The 27,991-nt window shown below is 44.1% G+C and overlaps 1 protein-coding gene across 5 annotated transcripts in view; it reads left to right on the top strand.

Moving 5' to 3' along the window:
* Gpm6b (glycoprotein M6B) overlaps positions 1–27,991 on the top strand; it is a 150,139-nt gene that overhangs the window by 108,120 nt on the left and 14,028 nt on the right. For 3 of the 5 annotated variants that reach the window (XM_048446211.3, XM_048446208.3, XM_048446209.3), the window contains exon 2: positions 25,344–25,530. In XM_048446211.3, the coding sequence (XP_048302168.1) occupies positions 25,344–25,530 (187 nt within the window). Of the gene's footprint in view, positions 1–6,062; positions 6,183–25,343; positions 25,531–27,991 lie in introns of all 5 variants that reach the window. The other 2 variants (XM_048446205.3, XM_048446206.3) reach the window with 1 other exon arrangement.

Genomic DNA, 27,991 nt, shown 5'->3' with positions numbered 1-27,991 from the left:
AACTGTGTAATTTTTGGAGCTTGGAGGATCTTTTTCTTCTTGCTTGCAAGACTTCTTAGTTCCTAAATGGTATCCTCTACATTTTTGTTACTCACAGGTTTGTATGCATATGTGATTTGTGATTCCCTGTGTTCCTCTCTTCCCACTGGTTTTCAGTTGTTGGTGACAGGGGCAATATTTGTCTGTTAATTCGGGGTATTGTTGCCCAATGGCTAGCACCCAACAGCTTGTGAAGGAATAGCTTTGGATAATTATCACGGTGTCAATGAAGAATGTAAGTTAAACTAAGATTTAGAAACTGACCTCAGCTTTCTCTAGTTGGTGTCTGTTCCCAGAGGGAGTTTACATAGGAGAACACATCTGAGCTATTGCAACTCGCTAACTGCCACCAAGAGATCTGTTTCTTTAGAAACTCAATCAGAACTGCTTTGTTCTCATTTCAGACAAAAATGATCCAAGTCTTAACAAACAGGAAAGCGTTTGTGTTTTGCGGTGCGCTCATAGTGTTATCCCGGAATGCTGCTGAGCAACCGAAATTCACACAGCGTCTTCAGGGGTAGACAGGAGTTTGCTTTTTTTTTTTTTTTTTTTTTTTTTTTAGAAAAGAAAGCAGGTTTTCTTGGATGAGTATAGCAAATGCAAAATTATTACAAGTGACAGGTTTTCTTAAAGTGGCAGAATTGAGTAAACAGATTCAGCAAAGATGGAATGCGCAGAGAAAATGAATAAGGCAATTAAAGGAAGTGGATGATGGTTCTGCTAATAAAAAGATGGAAAGCTAGGTTTCCATTTGCTTCTGTGGAGTATCACTTAGCGTCACTTCATTTGTGAAAACAGATGTGTCTGGAATTGCTGGAAGCACGTCACTATGGGGGTAGGAAAACAATTGAATCCCTAACAACTCTGAAGCTCGATTATGGGGGAGCAGTATCTGTGCTGAAAGTTATTTTTATTACATGTAGGAAATTGGAATCTCCCAGAATAATTATAAGCAAGTTAGTTCAGTTCCTGTAAACTGTTGCTGAAATCGATCCCAGAATCCAAGTATCAAATTAAGTTTCTAGCCACGTAGGAAGGGAGAAATGTGGTAAATTGGAAATAATGTTTGACTGAAAGTAAATTGGAGGACAGAGTCGGAATACAAGATGAATTTGCATCAGTGACTTGTTTACAGTATTAACAGATTCATTGTAATTGTCTGCTTTTTTAAAATTTAGCAAAACATGTGCATGTTGGCTCTCCATTTTTTGTTTAGAAGAAAAAAAGCAATTCTCTGGAGCATTTAACATGTTAACATTATTTTGAAGGACCCATGACATTCTTCCTGACATTTGCAAACTTGTTTATATGAATGTGATACCAGGAAAGTTTTAGATGCTGTTATTCTCAGTAAGAGTTTGCCAAGGTGAGCATCTGAAGCAATGGGGCCTGGGGAATCGACTGTAGCAAAAGGAGGCTGTCCAGATGGTGGGCGACATATGTCATAGGTATGACATGGCATTCTTTGATGGTTTGGGGAGGGGAAGGGTTGTGGGCTTTTTTTTAAAAAAAAAAAATTAAAATGTGGAGAAAGATCTGAGCAAGTTAGTCTAGCTGTTCCATTTCTGTTATCAGTTCCATGAACACACTTTCACAACTTGGCCTTGTTATTTCTCCCTTGAAATTGAGCATAAGCCGCCGTTGTGCCAGTAAGTTGTAAGATCGTATTTTTCTGTTACTTGGAAATACAGATCAGTTTAGGGTAAGAGATCTTAGTGACACCATTTCTTAGTCTTGCTGCATCCAAGGACATGCAGGACAACCGGTGCCTGCGTGATGTCCACTCCCTGTCACCAGGACTGGGGATGAATTGGAACATTTCAATGACACCCCTTTCTTCTTTTTCCTTTAGACCAAATACGCATACACATGAGCTAATTGGCCAGGAGAAGGGGAGACTCGGGGAGGGACAAAGAATGGGACAGACACTGGCTTTTGAGACAGGGAGGCTCCGCTCCCAGTTTTACAAGTGTTCTTTGTTGCTCACCATTTGTCAGTCATTTATTCATTTCATAATATGCTCCTTTGAAATGGCATCCTTCCTCCTGTGCTCTCAGCTCCCCCTGGAGGAGTGCAAGGCTGCTCACCCATTTAGGCACCATTAGAAGTAGCATCATATGGGTTTTATTGGTCACAAATAAGCAACGGCAGTGACGGAGACTTTTGATCCTCAGCCATCTCCATGATACTTCTCATTAGAGAATGAATAAGAGATGATCAAAGAATGCCTTGTTTACAGGCCGATTTTATTAATTATATTAACCACTTGCATACCAAGCCCTACCTACCGTTTGATGCCAGGGCATAGTGCACCTTTCATACAAAAGGTCAGGTAGCACATATTATACCCTTCCGGGCCACAGAGCTCTGCTTTGCCTGCTCACTTCTGGCATCCTAGCATGAAGAAGCAGCCACAGATGTATGTGCACAAGGTCATGTAACAGTGTTCCCCTCAGATTTTCTTTACCAAGTGAGATGGTCTGCAGCCCTGTCTGGTATTCTGGCAGAGCCTTGTCTTTCCCTTCACATTTCAGCTAATGGCTACAAACAGACAATGACAAACACAGCTTTGAAAAGACCTTGTTCAGTGAATATGGTCTTCCTCGCCAGCCATATTTGTCACTTAGTTGTTCCCAGTGATCATTTGTAAAAGCATTCCAGCCTGGCAGTCACTTGTCCCTATATCATATTGTCAAAGTTAATGGGGGCCATGGAAGGGAGTCAAGGCATTGTTTTGCTTTTCTTTCCTCAGTTTCCCATTATTGATGTCATGCCCCCACGTTGGCAATGCCCACTTACAATCATATGTGTCTCCATGAGCCACCATAGCCACCATCATGTAGTCTGCTTGTATACAAAATAGCTCATTTCCTCATACTTGCCCACGCCTAGACTCAGCAAGGCGTTTGACTGCTAGGTGTCTGGATCCTGTCCTTGGGATTAAAGTGTATAGTCTGATGTCACAAACACTGCAGATAACTCTGTGTTTAATGTCTCTGCTTAAGTTTGACTCAAAAGCACAGCCTAGAAGTGAGCTTCTTTTTTCTCATATCTAAAGATTTGCTCTTGTAAAAAGGGCTCTCCCGGAGTATTTTTCCAAGGGATTGGGAAATGGCTGTGCAGTTGTCTCATCTCTAGATCTGCTGCGGTCATCGCATTTTCCCACTCTCTGGAGCATCTCCAGAAGGCATAGCTGCCATATTTTTCTCGGAGAAATTGTCACAGTTTGAGGGCTAGAGAGATGGCAGGCACCGTGGATATGAGCACTCGCTGCTCTTGCAGAAGAGCAGGATTTGGTTCTCAGTACCCATATGGTGGTGGCCCCTTCTGGCCTCTGTGAACTCCAGTTTGCATGTGGTGCACAAATATGCATTTAGGCGCATGCACACACACACATAGACACACACACACACACACACAGAGAGAGAGAGAGAGAGAGAGAGAGAAGCAATTTTTTAAAAAAAAAAAACTTGCAGTTGAATAATCCATGCATTTTCATTATCCTTGCTCCATGGCCACTGCCTGAGTGCCCAGATAACTGCAGACATTCCCATTTTTGTGAGGTTATGAGGACAGGGCATACACAGGCCCTCTGAATTGCAGCCATGGATATTACATACACACATTCATGTGACAGTGTTCCTGTCAGACTTTATTGACTAAGGGCGCAATCAGCATGTTGCGGGTCCACAGGGCTCTAGGGTGGTCCTTCACTTTCAATGAAATACTCATCCAGCAATCATTTATTGGGAACCTATTGTATGCTGCACATATAGAGATAAAATTTAGGACAGGATGAGGGTTGTGGGGGTAGATCAATGCTATAACACATGCCTAGTATGCATGAGGTTCTAGGTTCGGTCTCTAGCACCCTCCCCACACTCACAGAAAGAAAAGAAAAACTCCCATCAGAAGAGATTAAGCTGCTTAAAATCTTTTTTTTTTCTTGAGAGGTCAATATGCAGGGCCCACAGTCAACTTTCCCAAAAGGAAATCAGCTTATATTATGCGGTGTCTTGACCCTGTGTTCCTTTTCACTAGCCTGGTTAGGTGTCTTTCTAGTTTGAGAATGTAGCATAACCTTTATCTAAGAGAATGGCCTTTAAAAAGTAGATGACGTTTTTATTTGTTTTGGTTGGATTTGGGTGGTACCAAGGCCCAAATCCAGGTCCAGGGCACCGGATGAGCATGCTAGGCAAGTGCTCTAGTGTTGAGCTCTCCCCTCAATTCTGAAAATCAGAGGGCAAATCCCAGGGACAGTAGAGTTAACAAGACACCAGGACTATTATTTCTTTAGGAACCACAGAAGTACTGCTCCCTTTCACATGGAACTTAGAACAGCTCTCATTGGCCTTAACATCTTGAGAAAGGAAGAAAAGATAGAACTTCTTTAGGCCCCAAGAAGAATTGGGGCGGGAGGGGGGGGGACGGCGATTGATGCTAGTGTTTTGAAAGTGCGCCCTCTAGAGGCTGATTTTCCAACTGCATAGCCAGCTCCACCTCCAGGTTGTGTCCCCTGGGCAAAAGATGGGCCTCTTCTTGAATTCCATTTTTCCCTTGTGAAGACTGAATAATAATTTCCTAGGGTTGCTATTACTAGTGCAACAGCAGGCATTACATGCGTAACACTATGGCTAGCACACCATAAGCATCCCATAAATTATAGTTATCATCGTTATTGACAGCCCAAACAGAGCAGCAAAAATAGCTTCATGGTACGCTCTGTTCTTACTTGGGAACCTTTATTTACTTAATGGCTTTTGGTGTTAGAAATTTAACCAGGAGCCTTACATGTGCTGCGCAAGTGTTCTTCCGCTGTACTACACTCTCCTAGACCTTCTTATTCCTTTTAAATGGGACATTTTTATCTGACCTTGAATCCCAAAGAGCCTTCTCTAAAGCATCACTGACCAAAGTGTGTCCCAATCTCAAGTCATGTTGGGAGTTTTCCAAGACTGCTGAGTGGGACTGGGATAGTTCTAAGGCTTGGTAAGCTTTGTGGTGTATCTGGTGAGGGTGGGCTCTTGCTAGCCTCACAGTGTGGTTATTCATCTGATCTTCAATGATTTGACGTGCCACACAGAACATTAGAACCTCGTCTTCTCATGGAATCATTACTCACATCAATGCCAAAGGCTTTTTAAAAAAAAAATTTAAGTATTTGTAGTACCTCAGAGGACATCACAACTTCACACATTTTATGGAATTTATAGGCATGGATGGCCCACGGTGACATTTTTAGCTTCTTAAGAATTTCAGGATGAGAATTCAGGTAACTGTGAGCGGAAGCCTATATTCCATGCCAGACAAATTAAAACATACTGTTGTTGTTTCTCCAATTCCCTAAGAAGTGGGGAATCTGTTACCAGATGAAGGCCTGAGTCCCTGGGAACCCATTTGTTAGCACAGGAACAAGCAATTCCTTCTCTAGGACACACTGAAAGATGATTGAAAGAGAATCCAATTCAGAATATTCTGGACTCTGTGATGTCCTGAGATGAAGATGAAGTGACAGAGACTACTTCAGGTGTCGATGGGAGGATGGAAATTTTGTCCAGAATTCCGCAGGCTCCATTTGCCAGAGCTCTAGACTAGGAACTGGGTGCTGTGACAGGGTGGGGACCACTGTTCACTGTTGCTTGTGCAGCTGGCCTTAGTTAGTGCTCTGTTGGTCTGAACGGAAAGAAACTTAAAGAAACACATTATGAGAAACCACGTTTTTACCACAAATTGTAGCATTCCCGAAGATTTTAGAGGAGGGGATAATACTTAAAAAAAAGAAGAAAGAAAGAAAGAAAATGTTGGTAATTTGTGTAAACTTAAATTCAAAATTGGAGGACAAGAGTCCAACCGATTCTGAAGCTTCTGTTGAACTGATAAATTGAATCTGAAGGGTTGCATTTTGATAGCGTATTTTTAACTCCCCGTTTTCCTTTCCTATATGGTAAGACAATACATAGAAATGCTGATAATAGAATCGTTGCTGGAGATAGACACTGACTCTTTGCCACTGAAATTGGCAGTGAACAGCAGAGCTGAAATGGAAATTGGCAGGTACCACTGGATGTACCCAGGCTCAAAGAACCATCAGTACCGTCCTGTGCCAACCCTGGGGGACAGGGCTGGCCCCTTGAGCAGTCCAGGTAAATACAGCCTTGGGGTGTATTCCACAAACAACTCGACTGTTATCTTGATTGTAATTTATAATGGCTCTTTCAGTTTGGTGATATTTTATGTTTTGCTTGGTACATTCATTTGTTGACATGGACGTGGGTGGAAATGACCCTTTAATAATTTTGGAATCATTTTCATTTTTCTTTCCCCCTATCCATTCCAGCCATCTTTCTCCACCTTCTTCCCACCTTCCCTCTCTTTCCTCCACCCACTTCTTTGTATCAAAGGAAACAGTGTACAGTGAGCTATGCCCTTGGGCTAACCACAGACTTCCAGAGGTCTGAATCAGTAACGGGGGAGGAGGTCGGTACATACCCACCACAGGGATCAGAACTGGGTCAGGATTTCAAGGAGCCTCGCCTCTGAAAGTCTTGAGAATACCTGCCTACACATCTCTTCAGTGATATGGCTTTGTACCACCCTCCTTTAGCATCGATCCATACTTTCAGGCAAACAAAACTCAAAGACTGTGAAATTAAGATCAGACAGCTCGGTATTAGATGCCCTACAAGATAGATCATTTGAGTACAGTTTCCATTTCCCTAGCTCATGAAGAGCACTAATCTCGGTGGCCATTAGGGGGCCATGCCTCAGAAAAATGTGAGGGGTGTCAATTTGGAGATTCGAGATGGAGAGGTTACTGAGTAGTATGAACTTCTCCATTCCCTATTCCCAAAGCCCAAGTGTGTCTTAATGTTCAGCTCAGTTAGCTCAAGGTAGGATGGTGGCTTAAGCTACGTAAAATGTGATACAAAGGACTAGTGATGGGTCAGATAAACTCAATAGTAAGCTTAAATGTGCTGTCAGCCGGGCAGTGGTGGCTCATGCCTTTAATCCCAGCACTTGGGAGGCAGAGGCAGGTAGATCTCTGTGAGTTCGAGGCCAGCCTGGTCTACAAAGTGAATTCCAGGACAACCAGGGCTGTTTCACACAGAAACCCTTGCCTCGGGAAAAAAAAAAAAGTATTGCTATCATTTTGTCTCAAGGTGTGATGTCATTTCTCCCAACTGAAGTGTGTACTTATTTCAGGGATCAACCAGAAATGGCAGTAGTAGCGGCTGGGGTGGTGTCTCAGCGTCAAAAGCACTGGTTGAACAATCTTGAAGACTAGAGTTCAGATCCCCTGCACCCATGGAAAAACAGACGGCAGTGTGCATCTCTCATCTCAGTGGGGAGGTGTAGAGACAGGTGGATCACTGGAGCTCAAAGCCAGTTGGTGAGCTCTAGGTTTGGTTAAAGACCTTGTCGCAAAAATTAAGGGAGAGAGGAAGATATCAAGCATCAACCTTTAGTCACCATATACACACGTGCACCAGCATGCACGTGCACACGCGCGCACGCGCACACACACACACACACACACCTAAGAAGACAACAAAGAAATGGTAGTGTGGTCAATGACAATAGAAAGAAACATCTTGAAAGATAACATAAAACATCCTGTTGAATGGAAGACCTGTTCTCTTTCCTTTAAGACCTAAAATGGAACCCTGAGGCTAATTATCTTGAAATCTGATTTTAGATTTAGCTCTAGGTAATGCACTCCATCATTCCACACCGGGCTCTTAGGGGGGGCAGCTCTTGCTGCTGCTGCTTCTCCTCCTCCTTCCCCTTCTTTGAGACCAAGTCACCTGTATTCCAGGTTGTCCTTGAGCATCTGAAGGTTGACCTTGTGCTGGGATTACAGGTGTATGCCAACACCCTCAGCTTATGTGGTGTTGGGGATCAAACCCAGGGACTCATTCATGCTAGGCAAGCCTTCTACCAACAGAGTTACAGTCCCAGCCCATAGGTGCTTGCTTGTTCTGTGTGTGCCTATAAGGGAAACAAGAATGGATCAAGCATCCTTTGGCATAACTCCTTCCAAGAATATGGTGGTGAGGTCTGGGATCTTGGTTTGAAAGTTGCCATTGTTGTTCTATATAGCACTACCATACAGTGAATTCGTGTTCGACAATGAAAAGCGATAAAGGACCGTTACACACTGTGACATAGCACATGTAAAAGAAACCAGACACAGGAGCCCAAGCACCGTGAGACTCCATTTCTATTGAGTTTCCAGAACTGGTAACTCCTTAGAGAGTGCTTGCCAGGGACTCGGGGAAGTGTGGAGTGGAGATTAACTAGAGAAGAGCACCCAGGATCTCTCTTGGGTGATAAAAATGGTCTAAAATTAGATTGCGGGGATGATTATACAACTCTGGATTAATTCAAAAGCACTGAAGTATAGCATTTAAAATAGATAAGAGCCTGACACAGTGGAATACACAGCCATAATCCCAGAAGTTGGGAAACAGAAGCTGGATAATTATCACCAATTGAATGATAACTTGGACTACATAGTTCCAGTGACATATAGTTCTGGGACTACATAATCCCAGAAGTTGGGAAACAGAAGCTGGATAATTATCACCAATTGAATGATAACTTGGACTACATAGTTCCAGTGACCTTTTTAAAAACTGATTTTTTTCTAGTTCATAAGTTATATCTGAAATCCATGCTTTGTTTGTTTGACCATACAGACCCCATCCCATTAGATATATGTAATTCAAGGGTAAATGAGAAAGGGGTATTGTTACCCACTAGGAATCACAAGCTTCTGCTTTTGAAACAATATGATATTTATTTTAAGAATAAATGTTGGGGATGGCAAGATGGCTCAGTGGGTAAAGGCACTTGCTACCAAGTCTCATAACCCCAGTTCAATATCTGGAACCTACATGGTAGAAGGAGAGAAATGAGCCTGCAATTCGTCCTTTGACCACAGTGTGTGTGTGTGTGTGTGTGTGTGTGTGTGTGTGTGTGTGCGCGCGCGCGCGCGCGCGTGTGTGTGTAATACAAAAACAAATAAATGTAAAGAACAGTTTAATGACACCAAGGCAATTGGAGATCTAGAAAGAGCTTTGGGTCATTCCTGGACACCAGACACTAAGCTGTGTGGTGAAGAATAAACACTGTGATCTTCCTAGAGGAAAAGGTGTCTCTGTCCGTGGCTCTGGAGCGGTCTCGAGCACTCAGCATTCATCAGTTTTACAGAAGAGTACCATGTGTGTGCTTTTCATCTGACAGTCCAACCTCTGAATGCGGGGCCTTTGAAGCTGCAGTTGTAACTGAGAAATAACAACAACAACTCCCCCCCCCAAAAAAACAGTAAGGCTTCAAAGATTTTCCTGAAATTGGTTTTTGGGGAACCCTGAGAAACTTGGGTTTTTAGGGTAAAGCTGTTCAGGGCAATGCCATCCCACCAGCAAGGCAATCGAGAGCACAGCCCATGAAGCTCGATTGGTCATTAACTCAAGGTTCAGCACCAAGGAAGTTGAGTCCAACCCCAGTTTGCCATTCTCCCCTCTGGGCTCCAAATTAAAAAGTACTTTTTTGGGAGTTTTGGAATTGTAGGTATAATGAGAGGTTCAGGCTGCCCATGGAATGAGGTTGCTGGTAATAATGCAAAGAAGAATTCTGGGTGCTAGCAGGTTCTTGCCTGCAATAAAGAAAATCTTTGCACTTGATTTGAACTTTAAATTTTAAAGAATGCTCTTCCAAGATCCTGAAGTGGTTTGGATGTGTGCGTTGTTTTTAACTTTCATATGCATTTGCATCAATCCTTGAGTTCTCTGGTGCCAAATATATGTCTGAAGCCCCATTTGTATCTAGAGCGACATTACACCGGACAGTGTAAAAGATGATGGATTAAGTCACAGAGGGAGGAAACCTGGTGCCCAGCCATGTCATCATCTGCCCAGGAGATGTCTCCCTGGGTTTTCTTGGCTCCAAAATCAACATAGTTTTGCCATCCCACACTTAGATTCTCAAGCAGATGGTATGAGGGGGAGAAATTGAGAGTTCCATATGGCTTGTGTGTCTTTTTCTTTCTTCTTTTCTTTTTTCCCCTTTCCATACATAGTTTGCAGTTTCTTTCCAGGGTGGGAAGGGAACAAGGAGGTGTTGATCCTGGCTGACCAGGAAGTCTTTGCCAAAGAAAAATGCCTCTCTCACCCATACAGTTACTAGCAGAGACCACCTTACTTCCTGTTCCCCACCAGAAAGATCAAGTTGGGCCCAATGTCTTTTGCCTTGACCCCTCCCTTCTCTCTCTCTCTCTCTCTCTCTCTCTCTCTCTCTCTCTCTCTCTCTCTCTCTCTCTCTCTCTTACTGTAACTTCTAAGGAAGTCACATTTTTAAGACTTGGTAGTTACTTCCCACCCTGCCGCCCCCAGACAGACTCTTATGCAGCCCACGCTGGACCTGAACTGTCTGTGTAGATGAGAGTGACCTTGAACCTCTGAACCTTGGCTTTCACCTTCCAAGTGCTGCCACAGTTTTGTTTTATTTTATTTTATTTTTAGTTCCTTTGAGACAGGGTCTGACTATATAGTCTTAGCTGTCCTGGAGCTCTCTATGCAGACCATCCTGGCCTCAGACTCACAGAGATGCCTTTTCTTTTGTTTCCCAAGTGCTGGGATTAAAGGTATGTGCCACCACACCTGGCTCTGTGATAGTTTTAAATCCATTTTTTCTCCTTCTCTACTTACGAAGACACATGAGTAAGAATGATGGCCGGGGAAGTTGTGGATAGGAGCTTGGGGGAAAGACACAAGTGTCTCCCATCTTCCTCAATATGATCCAATTACATGTCAGGGATGGTTCTTCAATGCAGGCTGCAAACTAGCAGACTAAGAATGGCTATTTATCAGTAAATCTGATGTTTGGACTTCAGTCTGAGAAGTAAAGACCTTCACTCACTTCACCAACCTCCAATTCTTTTTTTCTGAATGTTGGGCGGTGGTGGCTTCCGCCTTTAATACCAGCACATGGGAGGCAGATCACTTTGAGCTTGCTCCCAGCCTGATGTACAGAGCTAGCTCCAGGAGAGCCAGGACTACAGAAAGCAACCCTGTCTTTAAAAAAATCAACCAACTGACGCTTGGATTGAGATTCCATAGGTAAGTCCAGAAGTCCAAACAAGGAGCATGACCTCTTGTTTGTGTAACAGGATGGCGAGTAACGGGATAGGCGAACTTGAGGAAAGGTTGGTGCCCAAGCTAGGCCACTTGCATTACCAAGAATGAATCCCTAAGTAGCTGTGGAGGGTTACTGAGAGTGAGTGCCTGAAGGCACCTTGAGGTCGCTGTGGTGATTCACTTCACACTCCTGGAGGCAGTTCATCTGTCCCCTTCGCTGCTGACCTTGGAACTTCTCCCTCTGGATCTGCTTTAACCTGACATGGCGGAGGGGCGCTACTGTCCCTCAGGACCATGCTTTCAGATCTTAAGGATGTATGGCCACTATGTTTTAGGGTCGTATCTTCAAACACTTGAAATGTATCTCAAGAGAGAAATCCCTTTCTTACGATTTTGGCATGCATCGGGAATATGGCACCTGTCTATAATGGGGTTTCCTCCATCGTTGAAAGGGTAATCATGTCGTGTAGGTTCTGATGGCACTTGTCAGTCTGTTCCCTAGAGTCTAGGTACTGTAGCTTTCTGAGTGTGTACATCTGAAGCTGGGAAAGCTCTCTGCCTATGATACGCTTCTAGCCACTTGGGGTTTTCTGGTTCAGTGGACGTGAAGACGATGAGAGCCTATCGTAGCTCTGATTCACACTCTGAAGTTTTCTGCTTTCCGGGATTCATTTGCTTTTTATTTTTATAAAATGTTATCTGTTGTACGGTAACTATTCTATGGCTTAATTAGAAAAAAAAACTTTAATCAGCCATCCAGAGAACTCTTCTTGATTGTTTACAAACATTCCAATTTGGGGCTGCTATTTGGCCAGTACATGTGCGGCACTTCTTTGTGTCACAGTGGCCCAATGAGTCCCCAGTGCATCCGTTTACCTGGCCTCTTACTCTTGTGTATGCTCCTTAGCTTAGAGTAGACAAGCAAAGAAAGAAAAAAAAAAGGAGAAGACAATCAGCCCTGGATGCCGAACTGGAACTGATAGTTTGAGGAACCCAGCTTAGATTAGTCCAGAAGGAGTTTTGCGAGTAGTGGTGTCTGCTCGCTTGCTGTTACTGCTGCTGCTTCACGTTTTCTTCAGTGACAAATGTTCCATTTTGCCTTGGCATCTTTTGACCCTCTTGGAGGTGAGTGGAGATATGGCCGATATGGCTGGGCAGAAAGCTTTGGCAGCTTGAGTCGGCCCACCTCTTCAGGCTGTGTCCTTTTGGTCATTCCGATTCACTGCCAAATAAGTCACCCACATAACCAGTTTCTGGGTCTGTGCCAAGATGATACTAATTGGAGCGCTCCTGGTCTCAAGAAGTCGTTTAGATAGGTTGAGCCTTTCTCTGAAACTTATGCTTGGATTTTCTCTAGACATTTCCAAGGAGTGAAAGAAATGCCTGCCTGGTAGGAGACACATGGGATTGGAACTCTCTCACTTGACCTTATCTTTCTGTGCTTCCTGTGCGGTTTCCTGGGGGTAACTAATGGAAATTTCCATGAGGGTTTTGATACCACCCATTGTGTTTTTATAAAATTTTATATTAAGCAGTCATACCCATTACAGATGATCTGTGACTACTTGCCCATAAGATAGATAGATAGATAGATGATAGATAGATAGATGATAGATAGATAGATAGATAGATAGATAGATAGATAGATAGATAGATAGATAGATGATAGATAGATACTTATGTATGTACGTACACACATTGATTTAAAGTGGCAGTAACAAGCATACATCAATGCAACAAAATACCTGATAAAAGCAGGTATGATAAAAAAGGGTTTATTTGGGCTCATGATTTGAAGATGTAGACCAGCAGGTTCTCAGGCTGTGGGTCAAGACCCCTTTGGTGGTCAAATGACCCTTTCACACAGACCACCTAAGACCATCGAAAAACATTATGATTCATAACAGAAGCAAAATTACAGTTAAGAGGCAGCAATGAAAATGTTTTATGCCTGGGGGTCAGCACAGCATGAGGAACTGTATTAAAGGGTCCCAGCATTGGGAAGGCTGAGAGCCACTGGTATGGCCATCATGGTGAAGAAATCATGGTAGCAAGAACATAAAACAGCTGGTCACATTGCATCCCTAATGGAGGATCAGAGAGAGAGTTAAGCAGGTGTTGCACGCGTCTTCTTTTATAGTCAATCCAGGACCCCAGCCCATGGGATGTTGCTACCTTCCCACCTCAGTTAACCGAATCTAGAAATCCGCGCACAGCCCTGCTCAGAGGCTTGCCTCCATGATGATTCTAGATTCTGTTAAGTTGGCCATCACCCTGAGTCTATTTTCAAGGGTTAAGTCTTGGCTTCCTTGTGTACTAAGTATGATGATAAATTGTCATGCCCAAAGATCACCAAGCCCTCTTTAATCCCTTTCTTGTTGCTCCCTTCCATAATCAACCTCTGCTTTGCCTTCTCTCTGGATTCCTGTGCTTTTCCTGGAATGGCCTAACAAACATGGCTTCACGTAAGTTCTCTTGCCCTCTTTCATTTATCCATTCTCACAAGCTGGCATGTGACATTGATTGCTTAATCGCTCCGTGGCTTTTGTCTGATTTTCATCCTTCCTGCTTCCCTTGAAGACGCCCTGTCCCCTTTGAATAAAACTCAGAAAGACGGATTCTGCCTCCACCCACATCTGAAGACTTTATCTTGCACCCACTCGGGCCCAGCCCACACGCCAGTGCCAGATGACTCTCCCAAGGCACGTCTCCGATCATGTCACTTGCCTGCACACAAACCTGCCCCCTCTCCTGCTTGCAAATGAAGCAGAGGCTCAGGCTGGCTCGATTGCTTCCTACAGTTGGAGGAGGGCCCACCTGCCTTTCTTTCCAACTTCTCCTAACACTACCCTGATGTCCTTGAGAAACTCAGCTAAACCTTGGCTCCTTCCCCAGTGCCTATCATGGGAACTTATGCGCTTTCCAAGGCCTAGTTACACAGTCTATCCATAGACCCATTTGACACACTAACCAAGGACATCTCTCCCTACCTCACTCCCCACGTCCCTATGCTGCCTCTCTTCTTACTCTTGTGGAAAGTTCTGTGCTTGGCTGTTACTCCCTCACGACCCACTCTTAAGGCTCAGTGTCGGGAAGGGAACACCTGAAAGCCCTAGCGCAATAGCTCACACATAGCAGCGAATCAACAGACTCGGTGGGCGGATCCAGGAACGTGAAGATGCTTACCCCCAGATGGTCAAGGATGTTGAATGTTACCAGACTTCATCCTCACTTCCCACAGATGTCCCTGCTCGGAAAGATCAGTGTTCTCTGGACGTAGAGCTAGCTTTCTCTACTCCGTGTCACTTTCCCTCACCCCTGTCTCCCCACTTTCCTCGGCCAAGTGTTAATTAAGCATGAGCTTTAGGAAAGTCAAAGCCAATTGCTCTAGGAAACAAAAGAAGGGCTACTGAGCGTCTTGTTTCTTGGATTTGCTTATTTCCCAACCATGTTCATGTCTAACTTTTATATGGTCACCAACTTCCATTGCTCACATATTATCACAAATGTTGACGGCTAATCTATTTTAAGATGTTTATGGTATGCCAAAGAAATTAAAGTTCCTTGTTAAATAGATTTTCGGGCAAACTTTTAGAAGGGTCTACTGAGAAAAGATTACATTTATGACATTAGAAATAGTCTCAGTGTTCTTATCATTACATGGTTGGACATTCATATCTAGGTCTGTAAGAGAGTCAAAACAACTGGAAGGTAAGTGACCATGTAAGTGACTGTATACTTAACTCTTTAAGGGAAGCCTCCCAGCCATGAATTGACTTCATAACACCTTATAGTTCTTTGAATCGGTGATTCTCGCCCAATATATTGGCTACCCTATCCATGCTAGGCACATGCTCTGCCACCGAGCTACATCCTCGGTTCAACTTACATATTAAAACAATAACGAAACCCATCCTATGTTATCCTAAATAGCATTTTCAAAAGATAAATATTTTCCAAATCAAAATACTTTAGTGAGAAGAGTAAATACTGTTGTTGTTGTTGAATCTTTCTAATATGGGACTCAATGTGAGGCAGCTAGATATCTGCCTCTGCCTCTGCATTCATTCAGTGCGACTTGGCTTCTCTTTCATTTAGATAGATGGCGAAAGCTCCATCTCACACAGGTGTGAGGTTGGAGGAGAGTTTCGATGGCCTTTTAAAAGAACTTCAGAACTCTTTTCCTCCAGTGACAAGATTAATCATCAAGTAGCAGTTTCTTTGTGAAGGAATATCTTGTTATGCTTTCTGCAGGGTGCTCAGAGGGCAGCTTGCACAAGTCGTTTCTCTCATTCCACCGTGTGGCTCCCCGGGATGGAACTGGGTCATCAAGCCTGGCACCAAGCACAACTGTGCTCATTGCTTTAATCTCACTGGCCTAAGTAGTGATTTCTTAAAGACCGTTCACAGTGTGACATCTGAAACCATAGTGATGACCCTTTGGTATCCCAATCGATTAAAATCCCTTGCTGTAACCTGGACTTTGATTGGCTCTAATAGTCAGAAATGTTTTCTGTGAAGTTGCACACTTATTATTTGGAAAACGCTAGCAGGGTGTGGGTGCTTATGTCTGAATTCCCCCATATTGACACATTTTATTAAGCCACATAAAATTCCATGGCTCCATATCACTGCCAAGACTTCATCAGGAAGTCGTCTGAGCTAGGGAAACTGTCAGTCTCTCTGTGGCAGGTACAAGTTTCCCCAAGTTCATTGGCAATGGATACCATCAGCTGTTTTCTTTGAAATGACAAGCTGTTCACTTAGTTCACTTCCCAGAAAATGTCTTCCAAATAGCTATGTCTGAGTAACTACAGCCTGTCAGAGCTCCTTTCTAGAAAAAGAAAAAGAATGTTCCTTGAGAAAAGGTGTTAGGCGGGTTTGTAACACAATTGAACCAGAATTTCCCCAAAGGTTATGGGCATCCCTTGATGTGTGATGTCTGTCCAAGCGCTCTGCACTTCCTCCGCATTTATTGTACAGAACGGCCTAATATGCGGTCTCGGGGTTGTGATTGAATAAAAGTCCCATATGTTAACATCTGTGGCACTGTGGATGGATGGACGTCTGCTTTGTACCGAGGATGCTTTGACACGAAACCAGCTCCGCAGTTTTCTTTCTCTTGCCGCGATGCTGCGTGCTGAAGAATGTGCTTACTGCACTTTGGAGCTGCTGCCTGCTTTGTGCTGCGGCATCAGCACTTTTCCTGCGCAAATGTCACTACAGCGGCGAAAGTAAATAACGCCTTCCTTCGTGATGTTCGAGAAAGAGTTTGGACCTCGCGGTCCTCCTGAAAGGGCCTCAGGGTTCAGTCTAGCTGCTTTCAAAAGCTCTACCTTCCTGGCTCAGTCAGGGGGTGGGGGTGGGGAACTGGCAGCCGCACACCAGAGAATCTTCTGGGAGCTGGTCAGAAAAACAGCAGTTTGCTTATCTCCGTGGACTTACGCAGACTGAAGTGTGTGTGTGTGTGTGTGTGTGTGTGTGTGTGTGTGTGTGTGTGTGTGTGTGTGTGTGTTGGGGGAATGCACTTGTGGATGCCAGAGGACAATTGCAGGTATCATGCCTCAGGTACCATCCACCTTGTTATTTGGAGAAAGGTTTTTCAGTCAGCCTGGAACTGTGCTAGTGAGTTAGACTGGCTGCCGAGCAAGGCCAGGGGAGCTGCCTATCTCTCCCTCCGCAGCACTGAAATTAGAAAATGCCACCTCAATTTTTCACATGGCTTCTGGAGATTCAACTCAAGGTGTCATGGTTGAGCGGCAAGCCCTTTACTGCCTGAGCTCTCTAGCCCCTAGACAGAGTTCTGCATGGGAAAGTGTGCCAGCCACTGTTTTTCTGCGGTGGAGCTCTGAAGGCTATTCCTGAAAAGGGTCTGGTGTAGTGATCCATAGCCAACCACTCAGCTCTGCCTTCGGGACTTGACTAAAATGAATGTGGGCGGCCATGTGCTAATAAAGCTTTATTTATGGGTGCACAAGTTTGAATTTCATATACCTTCCATATGTCACAAGATGTTTTTTCAAGCCTCCCCCCTTCTGCCCCATTTAGACAAGATTGGGCTCACTTAGGGGGTAGTATGAACACAGAACAAAGAAATAGCCCAAACTGGTCTTGAACTTGTAATCTTACTGCTTCATCTTCTTTGTCATTTGGTTTTTGTCATGTACTACCACAACTGGCTATCTAGAAATGCAAAAATCATTCTTCATCTGTAGCTGTAAGAAGAGCAAGCCAGTTTCTGAATATACTGGAAATTCCAATCTAATTGATTCAGGTCAGTGGAGCCTAGACATCAGGATTCCCAGATATTTCTAATGTGCTAGAAGGAGCAAGACCTGCTGTTGTAGCATGCTTTTTTTAAAAAAAAAAAGTAAATTTTATCGTAAACATTTCTTTCAAAAAAAAATAGAATTTGGGGCCTGAAGAGATGGCTCAGCGGTTAAAAAGCATTTGCTACTCTTTCAGAGAACCCAAGTCTAGTTCTAAGCATAGACATCAGGTATCTCCAGCTCCAGGAATAGATGCCTCTAGTCTCCATGGGGGACCTGCGCTCTCTCTCTCTCTCTCTCTCTCTCTCTCTCACACACACACACAATTTTTTAAAAAATCTTAGACAACTGGTGAAAAAAAAATCAAATCCCAAGACCAAGGTTGTGGCATTGTAGCCTCAGAACAGGGTTCTTTACCCTTAGCATGAAATACAGACACCACCCTCCAAGCATATCGACCCCAGACTAGCTCCAGACATTGCCCAGTGTCTCCTGAGGAGGAAGATGGCCCCTGGCTGAGAGTTGCTGGTCTAAATAGTGTGACTTTTTGTTTAGAGTATCTCAGGCATTCTTCTCTTGGACTATATTGACATTTGAGGCCTGATAAGACTTTGTCATGAGAAGCTAGCTGTCTTGTTCACTTTAGAATATTTACAGCATCTCTGACCTGTACCCACTAGATGCCAGCAGCGTCCTTGCCCCCAGCTGTTACAACCTAAAATATCAATAAACTGCCAGCTGTCCCTCTGGGGCACAATCATCCCCTCTGAGAATGCTATTTAGCATCCGGGAGGCTTCTGCTCACTGTCGTTAACTGTGTAGGATTTTAGCTGCTTCCCTTTCCCCATAGCTGGTGGTCTGAACATTGCAAAAAACTCCTTTCCTTTTTAATTTTGCATCTTGGTAAGGGGGCAAGGCATGCCCTGGGTAGAGGGGAGTATGGTGTATGTATGTGTGTGACATTCATTCCCTGGGGAAGAATCTGAGCCCTTGTTCCCGCTGGCCCTCCTTCTGAGCCAGCATTAAATCTGCAGCCAAGATCACCGATGACTCGGGCAAATCACTTGGCCATTATGAACTCACAGCCATGGCAACGGCCATCCGCAAGCCTGAGGACAAAAGGTGTTTTATTCTGTTGTTCTGCACAAAAGGTTCTAGGGATGCTGGGGACAAATGGCCATTGACAGTGAGAGGCATTGATGTGTACTTTTTTCTCCTTACTATGTGCTTTATATTTAAACTGTCTTAGACCAATAACAGTGGGGCTTTTGTGTGAATCAAACCAAAAACTATCTTTACACAGAGACCCCCTAAACAAAAGCTTAAGATATTAGCTCAAAAGAGGTTTGGGAGTTTGGTGAGAGAGATTGAGAATTACCAGTAAAAACATGTTTGAAACCCTGGCATTATTTTTTTTCACTTTAATATAAGATCACAGCCATAAGAACTGTGGGGGGCAGCGCCTTTCTTGTCCCTCTGGTTTGTGGTAACTAATATAATGAATGCTGATTTGAAGCTTGGGAAAATTCAATTCTGTGGGTTTGCAAGTGTACTGAAGCAAGACATTACTCTTCCTTAAGGAGCGTTGGTTTTTCACAGCCTGATCCTCTGCTGATGCAGAACGCCACCCCCATACTTCAAAACACTTGCCTGGGACTTCCTAACTGGGAGCTAGGCTGAATCTGAGGCCCACTCCCTTTGCCGGTCTGCACACCTGGTACCTTGGTGGGGGTGAGGGGTGCATGTAAGTCAGCTTTCTCCGGTGATCCCATATCTATTGTCTCAGTCCTGCCTGCATCAGGGTAAAGGTATTTTTAACGTGGGCATTGCTGAGGCTGTCAGGGCTTCCTTGTCTCTGAGAAAGCACCGGAGTTGCAGTCTTTCAAGACAGCAGAACAATTGAGAACATTTTCATTTTGTTTTTCTTACTGGGAGCCCCCAAACTGGCCATTTGGTCTAGAAGTGGCTAGAATGTTGTGGTCAAATCCTAGGAGGCCTCTATTTTTCAGGGGTCGAAGTTCCAGGTGCTATGTGAAAGTAGACATTTTATGCAGACTTGGGATACCACATCCGGTCCTGAGGAGACAGAACTGCTAACTAGGATGTCTTCTCCAGCCTCTGCATACCGCTCCAGGAAGAGAGGGACCCGCTTAGCTGATTGATAGAAGCTACCCCCAAGATTTTGCATAGCTCTGTCCCTCGGAAACTCCCCACTTTGGAAAGCTACAGTTGTCCCTCCCAGAACCACCCTGTTCAAGGCACTTCCAAATAGCACACATTTCCTCCCTCTACCTCCGCTCTCTGCTCTTGTATCACTTCTTGGCTTTGGGGCTAAAAGCAAATGGAAAGAGAGTGCAGCCTGGACTAGCCGGCTTTGAATTCACACTTCTACCCCAGCTTCCTGAGTGGTAGCATTAGAGATGTCAACTGCCAGGCCCAGCTCTTAGCTCTTCTTGACCCCTGGAAGTTTTTGTTGCTGTCCAGTAGAAGCTGTTGGCCTCAAGTTTAGCTTTGCTGAGTTGCAAGTCATCTTGCATGACCCCTATCTGTTTCCCTGCTTTAACATGTTGAACGGCTCCATCTGATTCTGAGGATGCAGTTGTTGACACAGAAAAGCAGCTATTACCTCAAAGTGGGAGCTCATTCTAGAAACAAATGGGAGTCACCATGTCCCAGGAACACAGATTCAGACCCCCAAATGCCACATTCCAACATGATAATAGTTTTCATTTTTTTATAGTAACAGAACAAAGAAATTTCATAAACCAAAGGGTTTTTTAAATGCATAGGCGAGGCCGGGCGGTGGTGGTGCACGCCTTTAATTCCAGCACTCAGGAGGCAGAGGCAGGCAGATCTCTGTGAGTTTCAGGCCAGTCTGGTCTACAAGAGCTAGTTCCATTACAGGTTCCAAAGCTACAGAGAAACTTGTCTCAAAAAAATCAAAAAAACCTAGGTGAGAACATCGGATGGACAGATTGCAGAAAGTGAGGAGATCTATGCTACAGGTCTGAGAAGCTATCTCAGCCCTTTGGGTTGGTAGAGACTAGAAACTATTTGTATATTTCAAAAGGATCTACCTAGTAAATCATAGAGGTAAATGTTATAGCAAACACAAAGGTGGCCAGTGATTGTTAAGAGGACTAAAGATAGACCAAGATTATTTGGCCCAGGACCTGCAACATTCCAGGTCTCTGCAATCAGGGAAATTCTAATCAGTCAGTCAGTAGAATCTTTGTCTGGAGTGGGGTGGGTGGAGGGTTACTGAGGCAAAGTCTTACTCTGTCACCTCTGACTGGCCTGGAACTCACCATGTAGACCAGGTTGATCTTAGATTCACAGAGATCCCCCTGCCTCTGCCTCTGCCTCCCGAGTGCTGCAGTTAAAGACGTGCACCACCACACCCAACAGGAATCTTTTAGTACATTTCAGAATTCGTAAAGTGACCTGATAGCCCCTACATGATCAAGTAAGTACCTATAGACGACGGCCATGGTCTTACCACTCCACCCTCTCAGTGAACTGTTTCTGGCTCATTTCACCCTGGTGGTCTTTGAATGGTCCTTGCTCTCTCCCACCACAGGATCTTCATTCATGTTCTTCTCACTCCCTGGATCACTCTTCCTCCCCCATCTTTTCCTCCCTTTACCTAATTCATTCTTGGGTTTAAGCTTGGGATACCATCCCTAATCATCCCCTGAAACCTGAATTGTCCCCACTGTCCCTTTTCCTCACACTTTCAAATTTAAAATAGTATAATGACCTCCTCACCCTTCGCAAACTACAAGCTTCAAAGGAGTATAGATCACACATATCTTAGCTCACCACTGGGTCCCCAGCACCTAGCACAGGATGTGAACACTGTCTACCCTTTGAAAGGCAGGGAATGGCTGGCCATCCTTGATTTGGTCCAGGATCCTCCCTCACAGCAGTTCCAATACATAATACTGTATTCCAAAAGACCCCAGCACTTGTAGTAATAATGGTTAAGGGAAGGGACTTCTTTAGTTGGAGTGAAAGCCAAGCTGTGCCTTCACATAGACCTATGCTATCATAGCCGCTTCTTCCATGATTTAGAAATTCTATCATTAGCCAAGGATATTCTTCATAGCCTGCGGTCTACCATCTTTATATGTATATTGTTCCATACACTCTGTCCAGTTGTCTTGTTTCAGGCAGAAAGCTAAATTTCATCTCTGTTCCTCCTCCATCTTGGCCAAAAGCGAGAACTGTTTCATGGAGTTTGATTCCATTATGGTGAAAAGAAAGAAGCTGGAACTGGCCCAGGAAGGAACTTGTATCAGGGTAACTGATCTCAAAGTTAGGCTTCCGAGAGTGTTGAGGGTTTCTATGGTGATATAGGTACGATAGAGAGCAATCCAATTATGAGTAGCCGGATCGTCACCACACAAGGAATTTTAGTTCTTTAGATAACTGGCCAACAAAGCTAGAATAAGCTCTAGGTCCACCTGGAGTAGTATTTCCTAATCAGTTTTTTTTCCATGTCACATATAAAACAATTTCTAGTCGTATTGTCTGGTAGAGTCTGTAAGAGTTGTATGTGTGTGTGTGTGGAATACAGATGATCAGTGTGTGGTTCCAGTTTTGGGGGGAGTCACGGTTCCCAGCCACGAATGAAGCCATCTGCTGGAAATGCGTGCTGGTCAAGACTGGCATTCACTGATGTGGTTGGGATTTCCCCAAGTTCCTGAATCCCTGGTTTCCCCTGCTGTGACCCGGCTAGATCCACAACACTCAGTAGATGCTGTCTCTGTAAGAGTGAGAAATGGCAAGGAAACATTAGCCTTGATCGAGTGTTGAATTTGGGACTGAATGCCATTGTTCTTTTAACCCCACTTGTGTTTTTGAGCCTGGGAGCAGCTGTGATAGTTCCTTTGAAAAAAAGGCAGAATACTCTACCCCTCTGGATGAAAGAGCCTTTCAAAGCAGCCACTGTGGATTTGGAAGGATGTGCTCCATTGTTAAGGGCTGAATGAATGTGCTTTACTGTAACACTTCAACCTAACTCCAAATGACAAGAAAAGATATGGGTTGTTAAAAATATATGTGCACCCAAAGTATCCCGAAATGAAGGAGCGCTTTATCGGGTTATATATCATGGTCATCACATGAGTGAGGAAGCCATTTCTGTACAAACCTTCCTGCCCCATCTCCAGTATGAATTACTTTCCCTTCTGGTTCCCCCCCTTCCTCTTCTCTGCTTTCCGCCACTGGTCCTCTGATAGTCTGTATCCTGAACCTCATCATGCTACAGCTATGACTATGCACCACTAGATAGCCGTGAATGTGATTCAATGCAAAATAATAAAAGTTACTTAAAACATGAGGGTTTAGTAAAAGTTTGCTTTGTGATGCAGTTGTGCAGTTCTTGAGTGTGAGCTTTGTAAACGACAGGGTTGTATTGCAGTGTTAAAAGGGTGGATGTGCCTGAGCGAAGTTTATTCTTTGATGCAGTATCAGACTGATCTTGAAGGTGAAAGTATCTTATTTCGGATGTGTGTGCCTGGTGCTAAGCACAATGCTTGACACTCACCCAGTACGTCTTCAAAAGTACCTCATGAATGATATCCAAGGTGATTTCATGGGATGCAGTTAGAACCCAGTTCATATTAGAGACAAGCAAATAAATGGTAAGTCTGAATTTTGAGATAATGGAACTTTGTTTATGTGCAACATCCATTATGGCAGCCACTAGCTCTGGTGGTTACCCAGGGAACGTGGCCAGCGTTACTGAGGGAATGAAGTTTTCCTTTCACCCATCTTAACTAACTTAAATTTCAATAGCCACATGTGTCAGTTACTACTTGATCAGCTGGCACAGTCCTGGAGCCATCCAGCTGTACTAAAGACCAGCTACAACAACAAGCATCCATCTTGTTCTTCATGTTATCACAGAAACTGAGAATCGGAGAGGATGGATTGTTAATGATTCAAAACACATTGCTCTATCCTTTCTTTATCTTTTGGGACAGATAAAGGCCAAGGATGTTGTTTCTTTTAGTTTATGAGCCTGGAGAGAATGTGCATTCCTTCCGCTCAGTCCCCAAGGAATTCATGTATACAAAAAAAAAAAAAAAAATTGAACTCCAACATCCATGTTCACAAATCTCAAGAGTCCAGAGTTCTTTAAGGAATTAACTTGCTAATGAACTTGGAACCGTATTATGCACTGGCTCTATTTTATGAGGTTTTGCATATCTGTTTCAATAAGTTGGACCTTCCTGAATAAAACTGGTTGTCGTTTTGAAATAGGAGGATGCAAGGCTCCTTGGGAAACCCTGATACTTTGCATTTTCTAATGAGCCAAAGGGCAGTTTCAGAAAGCAGAGCATCCAGTCACTTTCTGCGCTAGGGTGAAATGAATGTTCCCTTCACATGGGATACTCATCTAAGGAAAGTCCATCACTGGTTTGTCCTGCTGGGTTTGCAATCCCTGAATCCTATGAAGGCCATTTGGTGGGAAGCCTTTTAAGTGGCTTAGTGCGCTTACCCTGAGCTAATGAATTGCCCTTGATTGCTGTTAAGCATGTTAATGCATTTAAAGTTGAATTTGCTCTGACAGGCCATTTACTGGAGGGTCTGGATAATATAAACATGGATGGGAGGTCAGAAGAGCTACAGACATTATCCCCAAGGCCAACACTGTGATAACTAGAAGATAAATGTCTCTAAACTAAAAATGTTACATGGCCATGGAGGTCAGGCAGACCTTTCTGAAGACCTTTATTTCAAGGAAAAGTTTCTTTAAAAAGATAAAGGGACTGGATAGTTTGCTGAGTGATTAAGAGTACTTTTTGTTGCAAAGGGCCTGGGTTCAATCTTCAGCACCTACAAGGAGGCTCTCCACCTCCTCTGGCACAAGGCACGCATGCAATGCACAGCACAGACGTACGTACATGCAGGCAAAACACTCATACACATAAAATAATAAAAATAAATCTCTTTTAAAAAAATAGATCAACGTCTCATCTTCTCTATACCAAGTGTGAAGTCTGACTCTGTCTCCTTCATTTCACTTCATGGAGTCTCATCTTGTCCTTTTCCTCCCCTCTTCTGTTTCTTTTTCCCCTTCAACTACTTGAAATCACCTACTGGGCTTGGGTTTCTGACTCTAAGCATGTGGCATGTGTGCTGAGACGGAAACTGGGGAGGAGGAGGGCTGTAAATGAATTGCTTGTGCTGCTTAGGCTGGAGAGGGGAAATTCTTATGAAACAGCTGAGGTAATTTCTGGTATCATTTTGAAGCAAACTTGGGCGGACCCTCTTGGGTGGATGTTGGTGACTTGGTACTTCAGTACCTTTGAGGCCCTTTCCCAAATGATCCCCTTGGTATTTGTCCAAACCTGGCAACAGTCTAATTGGCACATTGGATTCTTCCAGGCTCCCAGGACAACAAGGGCTTGGGGAGCGCCATCAGGTGCTATAGCAGTAGATGTATTGGAAACCCCAGAAGGCTGGATTTCGAGAAAAGCGGACTGTGGCTTCTCTTCATGGAGACACAGTGGCTCTGCAGTCCTCTCCTTTGTCTTTCTCAGTAGAATGAGCGCTCCTGTTGTCACTTGGGCAGGTGCCCCTCTGCCTCACAGTCAGTCAGGAAGCTCTTAACTTAGGTTACATCTCATAAGTGACAGTTGATGGCTGTCAACTCATTACTTTTGGAGACTTTGGATTATAGCTACACTCCCCTTAGGAGTGCCAGGGTCCTCACTCACAGAATGTGAGACCATGGGAACTGCCCCTGTGGTCCTTGGGGTGTTCACATATTAGTCATAGAGCTGAGAAGGGTGATGGAGTTAGAAATGTATGTGCGAATGGTGGTGTTCATGAACACCAGAGGCATCCCTGCCCATCATGGTCGCCTTTTTCTCCTTTGGTCTAGGTTGCTTCGAATGCTGCATCAAGTGTCTGGGAGGAGTTCCCTATGCCTCCCTGGTGGCCACCATCCTATGCTTCTCGGGAGTTGCCTTGTTCTGTGGCTGTGGGCATGTGGCCCTCGCGGGCACCGTGGCAATTCTTGAGCAACACTTTTCTACCAACACCAGTGACCATGCCTTGCTGAGCGAAGTGTGAGTATCCTCTTCCCTTTATAAATGTATTTAAGATGCTACCATCTCAGTGTTTTTTGACACACTACCCTGTTCTCGAGCAGAAAATCAACACCTCTGATCAAAGCTTGCTATATTCAGGTAGAAAAAGTCCACAAGGGATGGGGCTGTAGTTGAGCTGGTAGAGGACATGCTTCCATGCACAAAATCCCGAGATCCATCCCCAGCTCTGCATAGACTGAGCATGCCTGTATTCCCAGCACTCAGAAGGTAGAAGCAGAAGGCTCAAAAGTTCAAGTTCATGGTCATATTTAATTGTATACAGACAGGAAATTCTCAGAGAATAATTTTTTAAAATAGTAGAAGTTCAAAGTCATAGCAAATTTGAGGCCAGTCTTGGATATGAGACCTTACTTCATGGAATAGAAAAGAAATGGGGGGTCCATGTTACAAAAAAAGTAAAAGGCCAAGAATGTAGAGGGTATTTGAGGCCCAGGGTAGAATCTCACTTGCATATGACAAAGTGTACATAGTCCACACAGTAGTGGTAGATGTAGGGACTGTAACACAGTGACAGGTTGATGCTGTAGAGCACCTTACCAGACCATTGTCGTTGTTCCCATGTAACAAGAACCCTCTAGTTTACCCCCTGAAATGGATCCTCTATGGAGGATGCACTCAAGTCTAAGTCAAATAGGAACAGTATTTCCACATCAATTCCTTATATGGGCAGGAGCTAAGCCCAGAGCATCCCAGTGCAGCAAAGAGGAAGTTCTGGAAGCCTAGCCCTGGACTTCTGTCTTCCTACTCTACAGTGATTCTCAGGGGAAGCTCAGCAGTTCTCCAGCTTGATCTCATGACTGCAAGCCGCACTGCCATATGTACTTGTTGCAAGTAGCTTCCACTTGCTCAATTCCTTGGGTCTTTTCAAGTTCTGAAGGTTCAGTGTTTATGGGTTGTACTTGTGAAGAAACCATCAGAGTGGCAAAGGCATAAATGACCATTTGTGGGATCAATATGAAATGACTTTTAGTTTGGATGTTGACGGTCTTGCTATGGCCCCGACTGCCCTCGGCCCTGCTTTTGCCTCCAAACGCTGGGATTACGGGTGTCAATTACCATGCCTGACAAACTTCACATTTTAAAATCTCTTCACAAATGACATCTAAAGAAACGAGCAAGGATGAGAAGGCCGTAATGGGGGGATCGACCCATGCACATGTGCATAACTAATGCATGTGTGGAGGGCTGGGGCAGTAACCTGATAAGTAGCATGCGTGTGTGAAGCTCCAGCTTGGATTCAAAGCACTGCATAAACGAGGCCCACACACCTGTAGCCCCAGTGCTCAAGCGGGTAGAGGCAAGAGGACCAGAAGTTGAAAGTCATCCTCAGTGGTGATGCATAAATATGTATTGGAGCCAGATGAGAGTGGCCATGGCTCAGGAACACAGAGATAAGGTCAGCCCAAATGCCATGTTCTAGCATGAAAGGAGTTTCGTGTTTTATAGTAACAATAAAGAAGGCTACAGATCAAGTCACTCTTCAAATGCATTGCTGTAAACATCAGAGACACAGGTTACAGCCAAGCAGGAAGCCTCTGGTGATGGCCTCAGGGACTATCTGATGGCACTTGTAGCTTTTGGTTGGTGGAAGTTAATGCTCTACCAAGTTAAGACACTCCAAGGATTTTTTTTTCTTTTTATCTTTTAGTCATGGGGCTTTAGGTCTGGCACAGAGGTGGACAAAGAATGGCTCTTTGGAGGATTAAAGATAACCCAGGCAAAACTGTAATTAGGTTCTGGACCTGTCCATAGTCATTAATTACTAACCACTTAATAAGCCTTGTAGAAGCTTCAGTTTGAAATGGCAGTTTCTTTCTGGGAACGTTTGCTCACATCAGATATATAGCAAGTTTAAAGCTAATCTGGGATACATGCCATCTTGTGCTTTCTTTAAAAAAAAAAAGACATACAGAAATCTACAGAAAAGAAATACCAGAAAAGAAGTATTAACTCAATTAGCTAGTGATCTTAATCTACGGCTCTCAAACTTCCAAACAAGTTTACAATCTGCCCATGCCTCACTGCAGAGCAGCTAACGAGATCTCTTGGAGGTGTTATCCAGGTACTAGTAGTTTCTGAAACATCCCAGATGATCTCACTGGGAAGCCAAAGCCTGAGGATCTGCCAAAGTTGTGAATGAACTTTCGGTAACTTGCCTGTAAGTTAACAATCCCATCACTTGTGTAACAAGGATCTGCACAGATTTCTCCTTAAAGATACCCTGAGGGCTGACTTAAGTATTTTCTCAGAATAGCATCAACCACCCATCCTGGTTGGGGAGCATTTTGTTATGTTGGGAAAAGCATGCTGTCTGTTGAAGCAGGGTTCAAACGCCTCGTTTGGCACTGTGTGACTTTGAGTGGGTAGCTTGACTCCTCAGTGTCCACGCTCCATGTAAAAGGGAGACATAAACATCCAT

The sequence above is a fragment of the Myodes glareolus genome, chromosome X (assembly GCF_982192425.1).
Source record: "Myodes glareolus chromosome X, mMyoGla1.1, whole genome shotgun sequence".
Taxonomy (NCBI): Eukaryota; Metazoa; Chordata; class Mammalia; order Rodentia; family Cricetidae; genus Myodes; species Myodes glareolus.
Note: the sequence above shows the minus strand (reverse complement) of the source record. Positions and strands in the feature narration are given on the sequence as shown.